The 19,654-nt window shown below is 50.4% G+C and overlaps 8 protein-coding genes across 8 annotated transcripts; 3 read left to right on the top strand and 5 right to left on the bottom strand.

The window, feature by feature from the left end:
• Nucleotides 1–474: 474 nt before the first annotated feature.
• On the top strand, nt 475–1,539 carry Aspvir_004981 (uncharacterized protein; the record flags this gene model as incomplete). Its single annotated transcript, XM_043268202.1, has 1 exon — nt 475–1,539. One exon carries the CDS (start codon nt 475–477, stop codon nt 1,537–1,539), a length of 1,065 nt encoding a protein of 354 aa, XP_043124137.1.
• A 366-nt stretch (nt 1,540–1,905) lies between these two features.
• On the bottom strand, nt 1,906–2,754 carry Aspvir_004980 (carbohydrate-binding module family 14 protein; the record flags this gene model as incomplete). Its single annotated transcript, XM_043268201.1, has 2 exons — nt 1,906–2,236; nt 2,336–2,754. The coding sequence occupies 2 exons, from the start codon at nt 2,752–2,754 to the stop codon at nt 1,906–1,908; spliced, it is 750 nt and encodes a 249-aa protein (XP_043124136.1).
• Nucleotides 2,755–5,236: 2,482 nt separating this feature from the next.
• On the top strand, nt 5,237–7,074 carry Aspvir_004979 (uncharacterized protein; the record flags this gene model as incomplete). Its single annotated transcript, XM_043268200.1, has 2 exons — nt 5,237–6,795; nt 6,822–7,074. The coding sequence occupies 2 exons, from the start codon at nt 5,237–5,239 to the stop codon at nt 7,072–7,074; spliced, it is 1,812 nt and encodes a 603-aa protein (XP_043124135.1).
• A 395-nt stretch (nt 7,075–7,469) lies between these two features.
• Aspvir_004978 (RTA1 domain-containing protein) lies at nt 7,470–8,448 on the bottom strand (the record flags this gene model as incomplete). Its single annotated transcript, XM_043268199.1, has 3 exons — nt 7,470–7,903; nt 7,955–8,203; nt 8,256–8,448. The coding sequence occupies 3 exons, from the start codon at nt 8,446–8,448 to the stop codon at nt 7,470–7,472; spliced, it is 876 nt and encodes a 291-aa protein (XP_043124134.1).
• Nucleotides 8,449–9,039: 591 nt separating this feature from the next.
• On the bottom strand, nt 9,040–10,802 carry Aspvir_004977 (DUF3176 domain-containing protein; the record flags this gene model as incomplete). The annotated part of the gene is made up of 2 exons (XM_043268198.1): nt 9,040–10,303; nt 10,351–10,802. The coding sequence occupies 2 exons, from the start codon at nt 10,800–10,802 to the stop codon at nt 9,040–9,042; spliced, it is 1,716 nt and encodes a 571-aa protein (XP_043124133.1).
• Nucleotides 10,803–12,274: 1,472 nt separating this feature from the next.
• On the bottom strand, nt 12,275–13,938 carry Aspvir_004976 (uncharacterized protein; the record flags this gene model as incomplete). The annotated part of the gene is made up of 8 exons (XM_043268197.1): nt 12,275–12,591; nt 12,648–12,715; nt 12,764–13,146; nt 13,206–13,276; nt 13,328–13,364; nt 13,420–13,604; nt 13,650–13,791; nt 13,846–13,938. 8 exons carry the CDS (start codon nt 13,936–13,938, stop codon nt 12,275–12,277), a joined length of 1,296 nt encoding a protein of 431 aa, XP_043124132.1.
• Nucleotides 13,939–15,239: 1,301 nt separating this feature from the next.
• Aspvir_004975 (Ankyrin repeat protein) lies at nt 15,240–17,993 on the bottom strand (the record flags this gene model as incomplete). The annotated part of the gene is made up of 1 exon (XM_043268196.1): nt 15,240–17,993. One exon carries the CDS (start codon nt 17,991–17,993, stop codon nt 15,240–15,242), a length of 2,754 nt encoding a protein of 917 aa, XP_043124131.1.
• Nucleotides 17,994–18,906: 913 nt separating this feature from the next.
• On the top strand, nt 18,907–19,385 carry Aspvir_004974 (uncharacterized protein; the record flags this gene model as incomplete). The annotated part of the gene is made up of 3 exons (XM_043268195.1): nt 18,907–19,120; nt 19,166–19,308; nt 19,368–19,385. 3 exons carry the CDS (start codon nt 18,907–18,909, stop codon nt 19,383–19,385), a joined length of 375 nt encoding a protein of 124 aa, XP_043124130.1.
• Between the last annotated feature and the right edge of the window lie 269 nt (nt 19,386–19,654).

Below are 19,654 nucleotides of genomic sequence, written 5' to 3'. Positions count from 1 at the left end.
TGATGTAATTATTTATAGAGTGAAGACATATTTTGACAGACCACTATTTTCGATTCACTTCCCAACATCTTGACAGGGCCGAGTTCTCCACAAACTGCCGTGTTGAAGGCGACCTTTGCGTTGCAAATTACTCTTGCGTGAAATATAGGGACAGAATAGGGCAGGGTAGCATCATACTCCGTTTCTGGACTCTGGTTGCGATCAACACGATAGTATCCGGCGAGCCAAGCCTTCATATACGGGGCATCCTGGGCTAAGCAGCCTAAGCCACACCGATGATTGGAGACGAATACGGGACTTGCCTAAAGAAGCCTAGAATTGATCCTCGTCTCTCCAGTTTGGGCAAGTTCTCGTATTGGCTGGCGCAAGTTGTTGCTTCGCCCTGTCCACTAGCAATGGTGTATGTTCTCGTCGATGTATAAGTAGGCGTGGATATTCGGGTCAGTCTCTCATCTTGAGCCAGTTTTGTCTACAATGACCTTCCACAACGACGATCGTTCCCTCTTACCGACTGACCCTTTACAACAAATCGCTCTCAACGCCATGGACTCCGCTGACGACCACGCCTCAACCTACTACATCTATCGCGAACGCAACGATCACATGCTCATCACCACCACCCAACAACCAAAGACCCAAAAGGAGCGCCGCAAGAAGCAAAAAGAAGACCCGTCCAGCATCCAAGACCCAAACGGCTACTTTGTCCACAGGCCGTACCGCAGTTTCGCCCGCCCGCCCCGGACCCTTCGCTCCGGGGGCTCCAAGGACGGACGGACCATCTGCCTCATCCACAGTTACGGTGGCTGGCGGCGGTGGCAATTGCAATTTGGCAGGGACCTCGGGGACGCGATCGATCCCCGGGGAGTCGTGCAGTGGCAACGACGGACCAATGCCGATAACAGTGTCAAGACTGATGCTGACCTAAAAGGGTATCGGGTGCGCAGTTGGCGATTATGGGGCGAGTCCGGGAAGGCGTACCATCGCGAGGTCAACAGCAAGCGGAAGCAGGGGGGGCGGACTGAAGATGATCCTACTGCTCATCAACCTCTAAGAGCTACGGAGGCGTGTCAGTTGACATGGAGTGCGCCGTTCTCGAAACGCACGAGAGAATATGCATTCAGCTACGAAGGGGTTGACTTTGTGTGGAAAGGTACCAAGGACTTGCCAGCGGACTGCAAATCGGCAATACGGTGGATGCCGGTGCACCATCTGAAATTGGTGGCGATCTTGCCGGCCAAGGTGGCCGATGAGACGCAGGAGGTGGTCGTGGCGTATTTTGTTTGCAGTGCCGAGGAAGACGAGTACGGGACTCTCGTCGTAGAAGACTCGAGAATCTGCGAGGTGTTTGGGATCGACGAGATGCCAGAAGACATGGCATTGGCTCGCGCGAAGGGAGCGAGGCCGGCAAGGGTCCATGATACAATCATGGCCACTGCTGTGTGCATGATCATAGGCGAGTGGCAGAAGCGCAAGACCGCAGTGAGCGTTTTCTTTGCGCTGCTTTTTGCCGGGGCGCTGAGTCCGGCGAATACACATTGATGATTTGCTTTGACTGTAATTAGATCGTTCTGCAATGCATTTTGACGATGTCAACACGAATTTTTGGACACACCTTAGCTCTCATTCACATCGATGAATACAACGAGATAGCCATAATGTATTGACGGGGATAATGTCCAGTATAAATTTGGAATCATAGAAATGTTCAATTATGCCACGATCTGCTAGTCATGATGGCAGATCCTCCCAGGGTATCGACATAGACAACTATAATCCATGGCCAGACACCACACCATCCAAGCCGAACTAATTAAAACCTTAGGTAAGAACAACAAGTATGAAAGAAATACACATCCTCAACCCCTCAATAGAGGGGTCAAGCTTCGAACAACAGCTCCTCAACACTTAGTGACCCATGCGGCCGTGGGCACCAGGGAAGCCCCAGCCCTCAGGGATCTCGGGATGCTCAGGACCCTTGGGGATGGCGCCGCGGGGGTGGCAAGAGGGGATCTTGAATTCGTAGTCGCAGACACCGGTGACGGGGCAGTAAGCCGTGCCGGGACCGCAGGACTTGAGGACTGGGATGCCGCCAGCGGCACATTCGAAGAAGTTGTGGCAGTCGTGGACGTCAGGCCAGGCGTTTCCAGGCTGGCATTGAGGAGCAGCTAAGACAGCGGAGAAGAGGAGAGAGGCCGCGAGGACGGATAGAGCCTGGAGAGTGAACTGCATCTTGATACTGGGTGGACATTAGTACGGGTGATAGCCCAGTATCAGTGGGTGGACGTACATTGATGTGTGGATTAGAATATAATCACAAAAGTAGAAATATGGACACCGTGAAGACTGAAGGTTATTCGGCTGAATCGATGTCGGCTTGGAAGGTGGCGGTTGTTGGCGAGTTGTCGTCTGTTGAGTTGTTGATTTCGAGGATGGATTGCCAGAGATTGAAGCTGGCTTTATACCCTTTTCGAGCTCCAAACAAAGCATTGAACAATCCGACTCCTTTTCTAGGAGTCTGAGCATATCCTGTAGTTGATTCGTGGACGTTTGTGCTCTCACATTCTTCGGATGAGATGTAGTGGTCAACTTGTCGATCAAAGTAAACAAATAGTCGCGCTCAACCAATTCCAGGAGGATCAACACTCCCCGCAGGTACAGGTACCAGACGTCATGTAAACAAGATTCGGCATTCCTAGGGCTCGGAGATCGGGATACCCCCATTTTTGCCCCTGCGTTTGCGGCAACATTACCCATATTTGCTGGATAGGTTGTTTATTTGTTGTTCTTTTCCACGGGGTGTTCCTGTTCTCATCTTAACACTCCTATCATGGCCCCTTGTTCGCAGAATGTGCAAATCACTCACTCAACCACTATTACTTGTTCGTGAAATACCAATGTCGAGACTAATTGTCCTATGCAGTGGTGACATGACTTTAACAAAGTCCTAGAATGATGGTCGCCAATTCTACTTAGAGATACCTGTCAGGCCACAGTGCGTGGCGATGATAGAGTCCGGTGAACCGCCTACTCATTAGTCAGTGTGGAAGGATATAGATACAATCAACACAGGACCAAACTTGTCATCTTTGAATATTCTCTTCTTGCTCGACTGACCTTGTTTTGGGGCGCTGTGGTGGTTGGCGTTGTTTGCACTCACTTTCAAGGGATATTGGCAGGGGCTCGTTGGATGCCGCGAGGAATGCCTCGAGGCTCTAGACACATTCAGACCTTGAGAGTAAACAGAATTACGTCAGCTATTCTATCTATCTATGCCTGGAGAATGACAACAATCCCATCATTGTGCCTGGCCAAAGGATGCGTGAAGTGCCTCCGTTGTATGTCTGCGTGTGGTGACGCCGGGATTTTCATTCTCCTACTGTCTAAGATTAATGAATGCCTTTCCTGCACTTGCTCACTATCCAATGCATGCCTTTGCTTGATATGAGTATTATGTTATATAGATTCAATGGAAGTGATAGAGGCACTCCAGTCCCATAGTGTTGCGATTCAAGCAGCCAACATCCCCAGCTGACAGACAGCCTGAAATCAGTGGCTGAAGACATTGTTATAGAAAACATCCAGACTTGCTACGCAGTATGCAAGTATCTTAAACAATCCCTAGAGTTTTGGGGTGTAATACTCTGCGTTTGGTTGTTCTTCCTGAGCCACTGTAGACATGCAGTAAATATTCCTAAATCCTCAATCTCATGCTCATAACTGTCACAATGTGCGTCTTATTATTGGATGGGATGTATTGCATAATCTTATCAAGGACACAAATATCACTCTGTGAGAATGACACATGTGTAGAAAAGAATATATCACATTTCGATGGATATGGTAGGGGTATGTGAAGTGGGAAAATATATCTTGTTGACCAACATGTTCTCTGACTACTCAACCACCAATTGATACCAATTTGGTGTCAAGATTGCTTAACATAACTGCCATAATACATTAGGATAGAAGAGCTAGCAATTGTGGTTCTTCCATTGTTTTCTATACCATTTGCTGCTTTGATGTGACAATAGCTCTGAGTGTTGAGCCCAGACTCTGCTCATCTAATTGCCAGCAGACAGACTGTCAACCAGCCAATGAGCAATTTCTTTTATTCTCTACCTATTAGTTTTGCATCTTGGGCTATGTGATAGTGGTTTACCAGGTATATTCTACTATGTTTTGTGTGGGTATCTTTGTGATCAGAGTTGTTCTACACATTTCATACAGAATCAGTCAGACCATCCTCGAAGAACCATTAGAGTGGGCATTTTGCTTTTAGAAGCACGATAATCCCTTGAATTGAGATCAATTGAGTATGCAAAGAACGTGAATAGTTGATGGGAGTAACCTAAGGCAAGGGGGAGCAGATATGGACCTCTCATACGCATTGGTCATGGTCAACCCAAAGAATGACAATGAAAGCAAAGAATGAATCACTTTCTGGGACATTGTATTTTCATCTCATAACTAGGTGAACTATCAGGGAGGAAAGTCCATTCCGACTGAGACATCCGGATGACAGATGCTCTGATACTGAATCCTTGAAGCTCTGTTTCTTCAATGTCTCTGTTTGTTTTCTTCATGGCAAAATGTTTCCTACGAAAGGAGAGAAACACCTGAGAAAAGAACCGCGGACTGCCACGAAAGCAACCCCGGCGTCATCCAAGCTTGACATTGTTACTCATAACAGCACAGCTTCCAGCCTTTGGGAAATGCTTGATACCACGCAGATGATGCTGCATGTCTGCAAGCGATGCAATTTAATAAGGACCCAGCAGTAGACTCAAGGTACTGCCTCTTCTACTTCCGAAGGTTACGAGCGAATGCACAGTTTTTATCAAGCCTCAATCAATAAGAAATTGCTGACCTTTGACCAGAGCAGTTACCGTCACAAGAAACCGCTATAGACCAGTCGGATGGAAATTGCGACGTATCAAAACGCGTATCCTCCAGACCATGAGGCAAATCAGAGATACCCACATATCGTACTCGTCTTTCTTCCTCAAACCGGTAAACTATACGATTACGAGGACGATCTCCCATACTTGATGACATTTCCTGCAGCGACAACAAAGGTGTCGTCATTCGATTATGATGCTTGATGAGGATCGGATGGTGTCTGGCTGCCTGGGCATAATCAGCAGAACTACAAAAGGGCCATTTCCGCGCTCGCCATGATTATTCCAGCACAGGCATCTCCGACACTACCGTCGCCTCAAACCAGAACCGGCGGAAAATGAAGTGGATTGCATCTGCTTTGGCAGCGTCCATAGCTATCTTACAAGTTCAGGCACTTCCAGCCCCTCAACCAGAACCGATTGAAGTGATTGAGTTGCCTTTGCCACCAGTGGCCCCCAGCAACCGCAAAGGCGCCTGTACGAAGAGTATTAACCCACACGGGACCGGTTGCATAGGGACTATCTCTGACACCTTTCAAGCTGGAGATTTTACACCCGATGGGAACCATGTGCTTGTCAATGTCGAATTCATCGGTGCACCAGTGGCCCCGGACCCGGCCAGCATCTACACCGGCCAGCAATTGATTGCTGTCAAGACGGATGGGTCACTCTTCCCTAACGGGGATCCATGGAAGTGCCTAAGCTGTGGCATCCCTGCCAAACAAGCACAGAGCCTTGACCCCGCAAGGGATTATCCTCACGCCGCTCGAAATGGCCGTCAAGCTGAATGGGGCCACAACATACTCGACTGTGGCGACGCTCTCCTTGTGAGCGACGAATGTACCCCGAACACAACATATATCTACCCCATCTACTGGCCGAGTGGAATTATGCGAGAACTGCGCATGCATCCAGAAGACGTTCACATGGGTTGGAGCTCTTTCACCAAGGGAGGCCAGAATGCCTTCTTTGGGCGTTTGCAGTTCAACCCAAACCCAACGACCGGAAATCCTGTCGCTCCTCGGTATGACTTGGTGAATGTGAGCATTCTGGTCGATCCAAAAGGACGCTCCTCAATCATGGCGGAGGGAACGGAGCTCAAATTACATGACGAGGCAATTGTTGTTGGCGAGCTGCGCGGCTTCAGTGGTGCAGGGGACGAGATTCTATATATTGGTCCCACAAGAGAGGCAAACAATGTTGACCTCTTTGCGGTACACGTCACATCAGGCGCTGTCCGTCGGTTGACTAGCCACCCAGAGTACGCAGATCCCATTGCATTTTTCCACGACAATCAATGGTTCGTGGTTATGGATACGCGGGGATCGAACCGCCAGATGTGGATGTCAGGCATGCGATACATTCCGCCGCTGATCGACCTGGTCACCATGACTGCAGCTTCGTCTACCCGTAACAACGGCGCTCGTCGCTTCTTCCAGCCTATCCTGATTGATAGATATGGAGACCGAGGATCATATTTTGGCCAACAGGTCAACGCTGCTGGCAACGGCACAAGTGGCAGCGTCAACGATCCCGACTGGAACTGGCGCGCAGACCCAGCTTTCTCCGCGGATGGTACGAAAATTGTCTTCTGGCAGTCTCTGGTACTTTCCCCCGCATGCGGTGGCGAGAATCGTCTTCCTTGCCCCGCCTCCACCGCCCCAGGTGGTCGTACATACCGCGTGATGCTGGCCCATCTCACCAGTCGACGACCGGCCGCTCCTGCGCCTGTCTATAAAGTACCAGATATGATCCCCTGGGCGACGGCATTTCCTCATGGTGCTAACATCCCTTCACCATCTCAATTGCCACCCGGGTATTATACCCTTCAAGGAAAGCACATGGCATATCTCAAGTGCATCTCACGGCGTATCCAGGTTCTGAAGGTTTCAAGACTGTAGCTGTAAACTACACCAACTACAGCGACGACGGCCGGCATTTTATCAATGGCCGGGAAACAGTGACTCTGACTTTGTCCGAATCGAATCCCTGGTGGAATCATCTGGACTGGTACTCGGATCTAACGCAAACAGGCGCTGTGCAGGCCACCAAGCGCACAGGCCCTGGTGGATTCCACTTGTCTATCGATGCCATGAAAAATATCTTCGAGGCGAATGGCACGTTGACAACTACCGTGGATGGGATTGTCTATTCCCAGCCGGCAAATGGAACCTAAGAATATTAAGAAGCACAGGGAAAGAATATGATGATTTTTCTACAGTCCGAGGTCTAGACGCGTGGTGGATCCTAAGCCATCGGACCTTTAATGCATATCCGTACCCAAGAATCACTGGTATCTTGTAGAACGGCTGGTATCTCACTGTCATCCTAACAAGAAGAACTATTGCTGTGCTACTGGCCTTCACGCTAATAGTACCGAACATCTGGGCACTCGTAGAGCTTAGGCGCATTAAGCAGCCTATTAAACACACCATGCACGAAAATTACAATCCAGCCTCTATGTACAACATGTGTTTGAGCGGGCAGTTGTTCGGATAACTGCTGGGACCGTCTTTTCAATGATACACACTGCTGCTCAGATCGGAAGATGAGCTGGCGACACATCTCCTATTACCTGACAAAGTTGGTATAACCCTCCGATAGTTCGAGCTCCTCTTTCGACTCCATATACTTGGCAATCTCACTGGGATGAGCAATATTGAAAACAGCCATGGCGATGAAGATCAACACCGCATCGAAAACGTATAGAAAGATCTCATGGTGTAAGAGGAACCCATCATTGCCCTGAAGGTACTCTACCAGGCGAAAGACGGACCGGATGAGAATCAAAACACTAGTCCCATACAATATATTGAGACGCTTCCTCCATGGAATATTGCCCTCGAAGCAGCGCGGGATCGGATACCTCCTGAGCTTCAAGTCGAAACTGCCGGCGGTTATGATGAAGAATCCGAAAAACAGTATTTGAACGAAAAGACCGGCCACGATAATGTGCTCCCCGAACTTCATACTGTCGAGACTGCCGCTGCTCTGAATGCCACCACCTAGTGTTTGCGTCAGACTGAACTTTGGACTAGGTTATGTAAGGCTGTTACCTGTGCCTTGCAGCAAGAACGAGAGGACATCACCAGTCACAAAGACCTTGGTTAACAACTTCTTCTTCAGCATCGCATGCGATTCCGCGCGTAGAACGAGAATTATCCGTCCGAGCAACATGTACACCGACGCCGCCAGAAGGGCCGGAGCGAGGAGTAGAAACATCGTCTGAATGAGGTAGGGACCGAGAGTCCAATTGGGGGACTGGCTGCTCGACATGGCTCGTCCGGCATATCCGATTGTTTCGACTGTATCATTAGATTTGGATATAGTTTGGATACATTTCAGGAATGTACTAACGAATCCCCCCTATGAGAAATGGAATAAAAAACCAAGTTCTCGTGCGAATAAGTTGAAAAGCATGCCAGAAGGTGGTTATGGAGAATAGGATGACGAAGATCACGGCTCCGGCCATGCTAGGATCATATTGGTAAAAGGCAAAATCAATCCTGGCATCTGATGCCGCATCTGTCGTTCCATTGCGCCGCTCCATTTGGGTTTGACTATAAAAGAAGTAGCTGTGGTTGACTTCAATCAGGCGTCGATATGCATGACTATATGACTTTGAGTGAGCCCTTGCCAGACCGTGGATTTAGGCACCACCAGTCTATAAATCAACCCACTGCATCCAGACGACTCTTATTATAGCAACAGGAGTTTCATCTTCGCCCCGTTAATATTACTTTAATGCGCCCTCACAGCAATTCAGCCTCATTTGAGCTGAGGGCAAGGGACGAGTGTACGCGATGGCCCTTCTGGAACGAGTACCATGATGTATCCATACATAGCAACCAATAAAGAATCAAGTTGCAGACTCTAATCTCCATAGCGCCCGTTAGCGCAGCAGCTAGACAGCGGGATTCTGTGCCTAGCAGACTGGCATCAGCTATACGCGTATCTCGTGTTCGTTTATGGTAGAGTCGGCCATTTGTTGATGTTGCTATTATCCACGAGGTATCATTAATCTAGGATTCAGATTGATTATTGCATCCTTTGTGACAGAATCAACAATATTATTATTGGATATTGGAAAAGGGCTTGCGCCTGCCCGTTGGAGAGTATTATAGCCAAAAGACCTCTTTACTCAGGCTCGATGAACTACGTGACCATGCATCAGTGACCCCCAAGAACCAGCCTCCATTCGAACTTTGGACAATTTCGCCATCTCATCCAACCTCTTCTGGTCTGGATCTATCTTCCCCGACTTCAATGGCTGCACCGAGCCATCAATCTGCAGGTCGGCGCACAGCAGCGCCAGCGGAGAGGACTTCCAAATGTACTGGTTCCGGGTATGAATGACCGTGATGATGAAGAACAATATGCTCAGGACGACCAATACAACGGGGAGCAACATCCACAGCCACCGGATGCGGATGTACGATACATTCGTCCACGCGTCGCCGGACACCGTTCCCTGGCAGACCCGATTCCTGGCATTTGCGGTGAGCGCCGCGGCGATGGAGGTGAATGTCCCATTGATCTGTGTCAGGTTGCCGGACGCGCCGTACAGTGCGCGCAGGGTATCAGACGTGAAGTATGGTCTGTTCGACACGGGCAAAGTGCCGAACCCTGAAACAAGGGGACTGAGAGTATTTCTCATTGCAAGGATGCTCAACCAACTGATGGCGTAGTTGCACTGGCCCTCGTTCAGACAAGGCTGTGCCGATGTTACGGTATTCAAAGTTACATCATTGGTGGAATAGTTGGATATAGTCGTGGTCGGAAAGCTGTCCTCCGTCAGATCGCCTCGCCTGACAATTGCTTGGTATGTCGAGACGCAGAAGTAGAATGCACATTCCATGGCTGCCACCTTAGGTGGCATTGTCATTCGCGAAGTAGTGATAGCCGAGAAATTGAGAATGAGAGGCAAGCCGGATGTATCCAGGCGGAGGAGGTTGACGTTCGTTGTTGCCTTGATGGTATACGGCGACGCCCCGGTGGTATTGAAGAAAAGGGCATTCGGAAGCGTGTAGTTGTATGAGTACGTGCTGTCGTCAGAGCTAGCCAGTGTGAGCGCACTGGTCAAATCGCCGCATTTACTGCAGAAGCCGAGCGATTGATACGGCGCAAACGTGCAATTGCCTGTTGGACAAGTCACCGAGGATTGATCATTGAGCGACGTCTGCATGATGCCATTGTATATCGCTCCTGTTGTGCCCAACGGTACTAGATTCATCCCTGGCGATTGGCCCTCCCCCCAGTCTCCATACATGCTTGTGTTGCAGACCCGGATGGCGGCGCCTCCCTCGCGCGCAATGGAGCGGGATCTGACATCGATGACCTGCTGGGTAAAGGGACCAATGGCCACAGCGAAGACTAGAACAAAGGCCCCGAGAGAAACAAGGTGACTGTCAGTTATTAGCCTGGAGATAAATAAATGAGAAGGATTGCGCACCGAGGCACGTATTGAACAAGGAGCTGTGCTGAACCCCAAGCACCACGACTGGCTGAATCAAGGGCAGAAAGATCACTCAATTTGCGCGTTTCCTTGAACCAAGTCCATTTGAGTTGCGACAGAGCTTCTGCGATATACGTGGCCATGGCAGCTTTCATGAGAGTCGTCAGCAGGGCGATGATGGCGTTGAGGTTGATCCCCGCTGGCCAGTTTGGCTGCGTCTTGCCGTCGTACATGCGCAGGACCACGATAATGCTGGCTAGCGTGAGGATCGCAACCAGGCATGCTGCAAGCTCCCAGGACCAATCCCATAGTGACCATCTTATCTTCTCTCGGCCACTCGGTGGTCCGTAGTGGTGCATGGTGGTCGGCTGGTACGAAAGTCCATGCACCGCTTCGGGATTTTGAATTTGGACTCGAACATAATCTGATGGACCCTTTGCCGCTGCCATTCTGAGAGATAATGTTCATATAAAGGGCCCGCAGCCAACAAGCTATGACCGAGAACCCAGGGGAGCTGTTTCCAGTCAGCTCGAACACAGAGAACGGGGCCATTATTTAAATCTTGCTCACTCTCTCAGCTGGTACCGGCTGTCAAATAGGTTACCGCATATACGAGAAACAACATGTTTGTGGCTGGACCTGGCAAATGAGCGGACGCTGAGAGATGCATGGCGTACCTGGTGGTCTCTTACCCGGCAATCAGGGCCTCGAATATCAGCCTCCACCTTCGAGCCTGACAGGTCAATGAAAAGAACATTAGTATCTTGTGATGCGGAGTTCATACTTTGACAGAGCTAATACTGTCCAATAGGTGCATTGCATTTCTCGGCTGTGATCGCCTAGTTTGCGATGACATGGCTGAACGACAGTGGTTCGTCCTATGGACTAGACCACTCCAAGCTTTCAACTGGGACTGTTTGATTGCTTGATTAAGACAACATGCCGGAATATCCGCCTCAATAATCTGTAGATGATAAACAGCACTTTGTAGCAGAACAGCATGCCGAAGCTGTGGGAGGAAGTCAAAACCTAGTAGCCTTCGCTATGGATAGAACCCCCCTTAAAAGTGCTTAGTATGTCACCGTTCTCTCTGCTGGCAATAACTATTTGGTGAACTCCCTCAACACCTTTTCCGCGTCTGTTTGATTATTTTCCATGGCATATGATAGCGCTGTCCTCCCATCAAGCGAAACTACTGATGGGTCACAGCCCGCCGCCAGGAGTAGTTTGACTACTCCCACATGTCCACTTGCTGCAGCATAGGACAGTGGTGTGCGACCATAGCAATTCCGGCTGTTGACATCGATGTCCTTGCAGCGGAGGAGCAATCGCGCTATGCCTTCGTACCCGTGGTGCGCTGCGTAGACCAAAGGCGTGCATCCCGTCGCGTCTCGAGGATTCACATTGATATTGTGCTGTGAGAGGAGCGTCCTCACCACATCCTCTTTCCCATTCTCGACAGCGTACGCTAACGGTCTCCATCCAGGTGTGACTCTTTTCCAGGTTTTAATAGTACAAATAATTACAGGTTCTGAGGCGTTGATCGTTCAACAGGCCGCGCTGAGAGACAGGGTCGTCCCGAAGTCCACCTTTGCCCTGCCGATTTCCTTCCCATAGTCTATTTCCCACCGACGACAGCGCGAATTGCTCTTGCTCATGCTTTCCATACCGAACAGATAACTCGGTCCGAAATCCAGAATGATGATGCAGATGACAAGAGCTTCCATTTAAACCCGGGAGAGTGTAGTAGTTCTGTTTACGTGCTAGGGACACTTAACGATATACAAGCGGTGCCCTTGGATGAGGAGGTATCTCATTCGTATGCATTAAGGGATAGCCTTGTGTTACATAAATTCGATCAATTGAAAACTTCAAGTAAATGAGAGCCCTATGAATTAAGCCTGATATGGCTCTTGACGAGCTAAGGTGCACCTCCCTCCTTCAAAGGATCCAGCTCCACCAGCCGCACAAAGCTGTTGGAGTCCCTCTTTTGAGGCTTGGTCTGATAATCGACGGAGTACGACATGGTCTTGGCAATCTGACTCCTCTGTCCTTGGCGACTGGGACCCAGTGCCCTCCCAGAGGGCGTGGTGGGCTGCGGGTACGACTTATCGGAGGAAGCACCCAGCAGACTGGGGAAAAAGTGGGCGAGCATGGCGCGGCCGGTGGGCAGGCAGGCACAGAGAACGGCGATGTTGACTTCGATGACGGACCAGTGGACGATTGGCTGTAGTTCGACTGTAGTATATGAGTTAATATCAGTGGGAGAGAATAATAGGATCAGGCGGACTAACCGGTAGGATTCTTCCCCCATCGATTGAGGTAGAAGACAACGACGCGGAGAATCGCGACGACGGTCAAGCTGCATCTCAATTAGTTAATATTCATGAGAAGTCAAGAGAACACATACACGAGACCCATGGCGAACATGACGCCTACACCAAGCTTCTTCCTTCCAGAGAGGTTCAGCTTCGTGATTTCATAGACAGGCATCAGAACCATGACAGTGTCCACGGCGATGTTGACAAAGGCGTTGGCGAACGTCGCGCTGGTGAAGTTGATGCATGTTCCTGGTGTATCTCCTGCCCAGCCGTCCCATGCGAGATGGACTGGGTTGCACCGCAACGAGTCGACAAGCACCCACGTAACTCCAATGGCAGCATTGAGTCCGATGATCGTGTACGTCGTGTATCGGAACGTGGGAGTCTGGAAGATTCGGAGGAGGAAGAGGCAGACGGATATCTTGGCCAGCGAGATCTGCGTCTTGTATAAGACTACGAAGGCGAAGAAGCGCTGAGAGGATATGTGAGTTTGCTGGCAGTTGGACTAAGGGACAAACAGCACAGACTTACCTTGTACACGTCTGTGATGTTGTCCATGGGAATAACATCCCACATGTTCTTGCCGAAGCCGACTTGGATCACTGAAGCTAGAATTAGCCTTTTGAGGTCGCTCAATCCTTGGTATAGCTTACTGGTGATGTTGACGGCAAATATGGCCACCGCTAGCATCTGTAGATGGTCAGTTCAGTTTGGTCCTGCTCAGCGTATCCAAGAGATATCGTACATAAGCACCAATAATGGTGTAGTCATCGGAGCCCCAACCACCAGCCAGGCCCATGGATTTCGCGGCCATTCGGTTAAAGAAGAAGATTGAAGCAAGGATCAAAGGGATCAGTATGGCAGCTTCGACCTCGGGCCGGCCCTGGTGCACAGGAACATTGCATGCTCGGTCGCTCAGGCGTTTTGCAACTTATCAAGTCAGCTCAGACCATAGATCATGGCCGCTAAACGTACGTAATGATTCTCTGACGGTGCATTCCGTAGAGGCGCAAGTTGTGAGCGCATTCTGGTATGTGGTGTCACCGCATAGACACAGTGCGTCTGAAGAGCTGCATGCTGTCACATTGGATGCGAGGACCTGTTCCTGACACGAGACCTACTCCTCTTAGTCCTCCACTCTCAAATAATCCAGCAATATGCGGGGACATACCGCACACTGAGGCAGGCTAGATTGCGCAGCCGAAGCCACAGCAGTGAACCCTGCGCCGACAACCGCCGCAATCAATATCCGACGAAGAAGCATATTGACTGTGGGCAGAGAAGAGGGAAAAAATCATACGATTCTTCTGAGCGAAGCTTTCAGGCTGAGACAGCCGTCAAATATGGAGCACGAGGGCAGCACGTCAGGTGAAAAATTCCTACCGACTGGTCCAGCGTACGCATAGAATCATGCTTGGTAAATTAGCGATCTGCAGAGTCCAGACAGGAATGCCGATCGAAAAGGAGGGATCTCCATGTCTGACAGTCGATGATCCTCATAATTGGCTAAGTTTAGCAGCCGAGGCGCAACCCTATTCTTCTCTGGGAATCTTGTCCCTGCGTTAAACTGATGATTGGACTAGGGGTAAGGGGGGTCTTTCAAACAAGCAGGGACAAATCATTTCGAGTGCTGCGTAACTATTGCCTCGTATCCAGCAATGGGATCAACAAGATTCTCTTGGTGTCGGAGACTAAGTGGGGATAATATCCCTTTCTCGTCAGGATCTCCACTGGCCAAATAGGCTCGATGTCCTCAGGGAATTCTCAAAACTCTGCTCATTTCACATGCTTTGGGGGACGAGGATACAGAATCTGGCGAGATATGTGAATCATTGCGCCGAACCGTGGGCTTGATGAAACAGACAGTTCAGAGTGTTTGGTTCCGTGTCGAACTGCCCTAACTGCCCAATATTCAGACTTGTTGCCCCTCAGCCAGAACAGCCTGGCAAAGCCGTTGCTTCTTGGCCGTTGAGAAGATCCACTCCCAACGACAGGAAATGACGAGACAGGAAACGATCTCCACTCGTGCCATGATTTGTCACGGGCTGGATTTTCTGCAGTCTGTCATGTTGGCTGAATGGAGCAACTCTTCCCGGGATTACAGTTCCGCCAAGATGCACAAAAAGGAGTTATATACCAGACGTTTTTGGTATCTCATTCGGGGCTTCTCGGTATCACCGACTCGTCTTATCAAGAACAGTAGCTGCTTTAAGAATGGCCCTAGGATGTAATGGCTTGTGCTCGATGCGCTAGTTTCACTTGGAAACTGACTGATTTTTGGGACATCAACAATTCTACCAATTCTACAAAGGTATTCGGCATATGTTCCTCAACTACATGCCGGTGTAGTCTGGAAAAGGGTTGTCTCGTGCTTTCTGAATTGACAACTTGATACTACCTCTGGCCGAGGGCAGCGTGTTGAAAACGACACTACCGGTTGTTCGAACGTCGGGGGACACTCGCCAACGTCTCAGTTAAGCTTATTCTGAGTCTTACATACCGAGGAGAAGTCTAGAACGAGGCATGTAGTGAAATACTCAACGAGCTGTGTACTCCTCGGCTCTTCTACTCTTTTCTATTCATCAGGCCACAGCAGAATAATCCGGTATACAGCCTGTGACGTGCCTCAGCTCCTGACTGGAGCCAATGTCGCAGCCCTTGTCTATATCCTGGAAAGGAACAGTAGAGCTTTGCGACGCATCCGTCACTGGAAGCCCATTGCAACGGCGTTCGTCCATAATGGTCCGCTTTGAGCACATCGCAACCAGCCAACACCAGTGCTTCAACCGCCTCGGTTGAGTCCATTTGCATTGCCCATGACAAGGGCGTCCGACCGATGCGATCGCCTTCATTTATATCCATCCCTTGCTCTATGAGCCATCTGACCATCTCGACGTGTCCTTGATCGGCAGCGAGTGATAGCGCCGAGCGACCAAAGTAGTCCTTCTGATGCATGTCCGCTCCTTTTTCTAGCAGCAGCCGAGCAATCTCAGTGTGTCCTCGACAGGCCGCCATAAGGAATGGGGTGCGTCCATGACGATCAGGCAAATTGACCCTGACCCCTTCGTCGAGCAGGATCCTGACGATGGCCGTCTTCCCTCGACTGGCGGCCTGTGAAAGAATCGTACGGCCATAGCGATCGATCTCGTCAATCGGAGCTCCTGCATCTACCAGGAGGGCAGCGATACGTTCACGTCCGTCATGCATCGCCCAGTATAAAGCATCCTTGCCACTGCGCTCCAGTTGCTCCTTGGCGCCAAGGGCTAGAAGCAGACGTACCGCCTCAAACCTGCCCCCGAGAACAGCCCAAGTTAACGCCGCATAGTTGTTGTCTCCACCGCAGGAATTGACATCCACGTTAGCAGCGAGCAGCGAGCGCACGATGTCCAGGTATCCATGAAACACGGCGTGTAGAAAAACCGATCTCTCAGCCGGATCACCTGCAGGTACATCCGTGTTTGCCCCAGCAGCCAGCAAACACTTGGCGACTTCACTGTGATTGTTGACAACGGCGAGAGATAGCGCGGTCCCTGCGTCCTTATCCGATGGCACCTCCAAATCGACCCCTGCGTTGACAAGCGCTCGGACGACGGCCAGTTCACCTTTGGAAGCGGCCATTCTTAACGGCGTCCAGTCGCCGATACGACCCTCCAGCCCAATCCCTTGCTGGACGATTTCCAGCGCAATGTCAATGCACCCCTTGTCAATGAAGAATATGAGCGGCACCATATGTGCTCCAGGTTGTAAATCAGCCGGCTCCATGTATTCGAACATAGTACGAGCCTTGTCCACGATGTCGGTATCAAAGAGGTATCCGAGCACTTCTTTCCAATCCATCTCATGTTGTGGATGATGATGCCGTCGCCATTCGAGCAGAATACCAAGGACTTTGGGTGATTGCTGGTACACTATTGCGCACGTGATGAGCATTACACAAGACTTCCAATAAGCCCAAGCCGTCGACGATCGTGGGAGAAGAAGTCGAGTAGTGGTCTCGGTCCCGGAGCGCACGGCGTGATGTAAAGCCGTGCTATCTAGTCCGTCCACCACATCTACGTTTGCCACAAGTGGTAGGAGAAGCTCAATAACCTTATCCTGACCGGCCCCCGCAGCAGCAATCAGAGCCGTTGTTTCCCCCTCCGCTCCCTCAATGTTTACAGTCTTGGAGTCGATCAGTTTCTGCAAAACGGCCATCTCTCCCAGTGCCGCCGCGGCGACAAAGAAAACGTCTGCGGACGGCAATGCCGGAGACATGGCCATCCAGGCGTCAAACAGGTACCGTACGCAGATGCCGCGGCGGATTGGGTCGCGCTTCGCTAAGGCTAGGTGCATCGGCGTGTGTTTCTCCCCAGGGTCTGTAGTTGCCTGAGCGGCCGGAGATGCCCCAACATCCAGAAGGGCGTTGATGACCTTGTCACATTGCGAGTAGACGCTACAGGCCATGTAAAGCGGTGTTTGGCCATAGGAAGTCTGAGCCTCAAGATCAGCGCCATATTGCAACAACAGTCGTACAGCCCATTGTTTTTCGGGATTAGCCGCATGATGCAGGGGATGCCAGGAGTGGTTGTCTGGAAGGTCAGTTTTTGCTCCTCGCTGTAGCAGCAACTCCACTATATCCGCCTTCTCGGTCATAGAGCTGTCGGTGTATGCGATCGCGGCAGCGAGTGGAGTACGGCCCTCGACATTGCGGTGGTTGATGTCGACTCCCTCGTCCAGAAGGAAAATGATGTCCGAGGTCGGTAGGTTCCACCTGACAGCCCGGTGCAGTAGATTGTCGCCATTAGAGCTAAGCAGATGAATATCTAAGCCATGTTGGACTAGAGCTCGGGGGACGTCCCGATCCTCCGGGGCCCAACCAGAAACGAGCTCGCCAACCTTGCGAAAGTCGTACCTAGCCAAGTCCGTGCCGGCAGACAGGAGCATCATAATGATCTGCTTACGATTGACTACCGCGACGCAGGAAAGGATTGAGTGACAATCACATGGCGGATCTGGAGGGACGCCACTGTCCAAAAGCCGTGTCACGATCTCAACGGACCCAGCCGAGCAAGCGTACCATAGGGCGAGCTGTTTAAGCTCCAAGACGCCGATTAGGTTGTGGTCTAGAAGTAGATGCATGGTCTGTTGCTTCCCCACGCAATTCGCCCATTCAAGGACGCTGCAGAGCCGATTGACAGGCACGGAATAGAGGACTGGGTTGAGGAGGTCGTATGCATGGTGACATGTGCGAGCCAAAGCCGACAGACTCGGCGATGAGAGATATTGAGCTATCTCGAGAACGAGCTCAACTGGCAGCGTGAACAAGTGTCGTCGCGTCATGGTTGCACCTGCCAGTATATCCGATAACTTGTAGATGGCTCTCAAAAGGACATTCTGATATTGGACATGTTGACCTTGACTAGTGCATGCAGCAAGTCATCCGTGTTGAGCTTATTGGCTCAGGTCCTATTGCCCCGCGCATGAGGCTGGGCGCAAGGCTACCACAACGGCCATCTGCATCGAGTCTATCGAAAAGAATCATGTACCTGGGTCTGGCTTTTAGTCACTTAGGTGGTATCAGATTGAGCCTGAAATTTGCACATATATGACGTTGTCTGTACTCGAGTCTTTGGAAAGAGTCGCAACATCTCCATTGACAATTCGTGTTCGGATCATCGATCTTGGCGATAGTTGGCGTTGCAGCTCGCTCGCTTCATTATTTGACAGGGCTTATCATGCCAATTCCTGATTCGATGCGGGCCATGGTGTTTCAACTTTTCGCTTTGTGATGGCGTCTAGCGCTCGACTCGTCAACGTCATTGTATGTTGTCTTTCAGACTGAACCTTTCCTGCTGTTTGTGATTAAATCAAAGCCGAGAGACAAAGCTAGCGTCCTTCCGCAGATTATCAAGTTCAGTGGCAATCTGCCACCCCGGAAGTCGTGCCAGTAGCTTCAGCCCTATGGTTTTGCCATGAGCACTCCCTCGTATACAAAAGCCGTGCACCATGGAAGTCTGGATTCTCTAAAAGTCTATTGACTCATATGACGCTGCTGCCTAACCTAGACCTCGTATAGCCATCTGTGGCGGTCATGTGCTTCTTGGCTGTCGACACCTATATGAAACTCAACAATCATATAAACCTCGCTGTCCTTGCTCCTACGATTTCTATCAAGCACTTAGACACAGATCAATAAACAGGCGACTAACATCCCATTTGCAATTTCCGAGTCCTCATCGACGTTTCGGTCATCATGCCTAGCACTATCGATCATGTGGGCATCTGTGCCCCCAAAGATCAGTTCGAAAGCATTATCGACTGGTACAAGAAGGCTCTGGCCCCGCTGAACTACAAGGAAATCATACGCGTGCCAGGAGCTGTCGGATTGGGCTCCGAGACCCCGGACTTCTGGATCGCAGAGTCCGACGAGCAATGCCGGGGCATCCACTTTGCTTTTGTAGCGCCTGGTGTGTTTTCCTTTCGTCCCTGGAGGGCGACTGACTGAGGATTAGACCATGCTACTGTGGACGCATTTCACGAGGCTGCATTAGCGGCTGGGGGAAAGTCCAATGGAGCTCCTGGGACTCGGCCGCAGTATCATCCGAAGTACTATGGGGCTTTTGTGTTGGATCCGCTGGGCAACAATGTGGAAGTGGTAGGTCAAGATCATCCCTGGTGGATATGCTATAGTTATACAGTTACTAAAGTTGACAGGTGGATCACCTGCACTAGGGATCATGTCTTGAAGCCAAAGCCGTGCTGAATAAGTATATGGATTCTCAATTGTGATCTCCTCGGCCGGCTCGTGGTCAGGTTCTTGATTGTCGAGAGTGTTGCCCACCGAACCATAGTTAACTTGAACTACAATTGCGATACACTAAAGGCTTTACATGGATAAAATCCTATCTAATATTTGTATCTGCATATGTATCTTGGCCCATGAAAAGTGTTGACGTCATGAACGCAGCGTTGCAACGGCAGCGACAACCATCCAACCACAC

The sequence above is a fragment of the Aspergillus viridinutans genome (assembly GCF_018404265.1).
Source record: "Aspergillus viridinutans IFM 47045 DNA, scaffold_2, whole genome shotgun sequence".
In the NCBI taxonomy this organism is placed as follows: Eukaryota; Fungi; Ascomycota; class Eurotiomycetes; order Eurotiales; family Aspergillaceae; genus Aspergillus; species Aspergillus viridinutans.
Note: the sequence above shows the minus strand (reverse complement) of the source record. Positions and strands in the feature narration are given on the sequence as shown.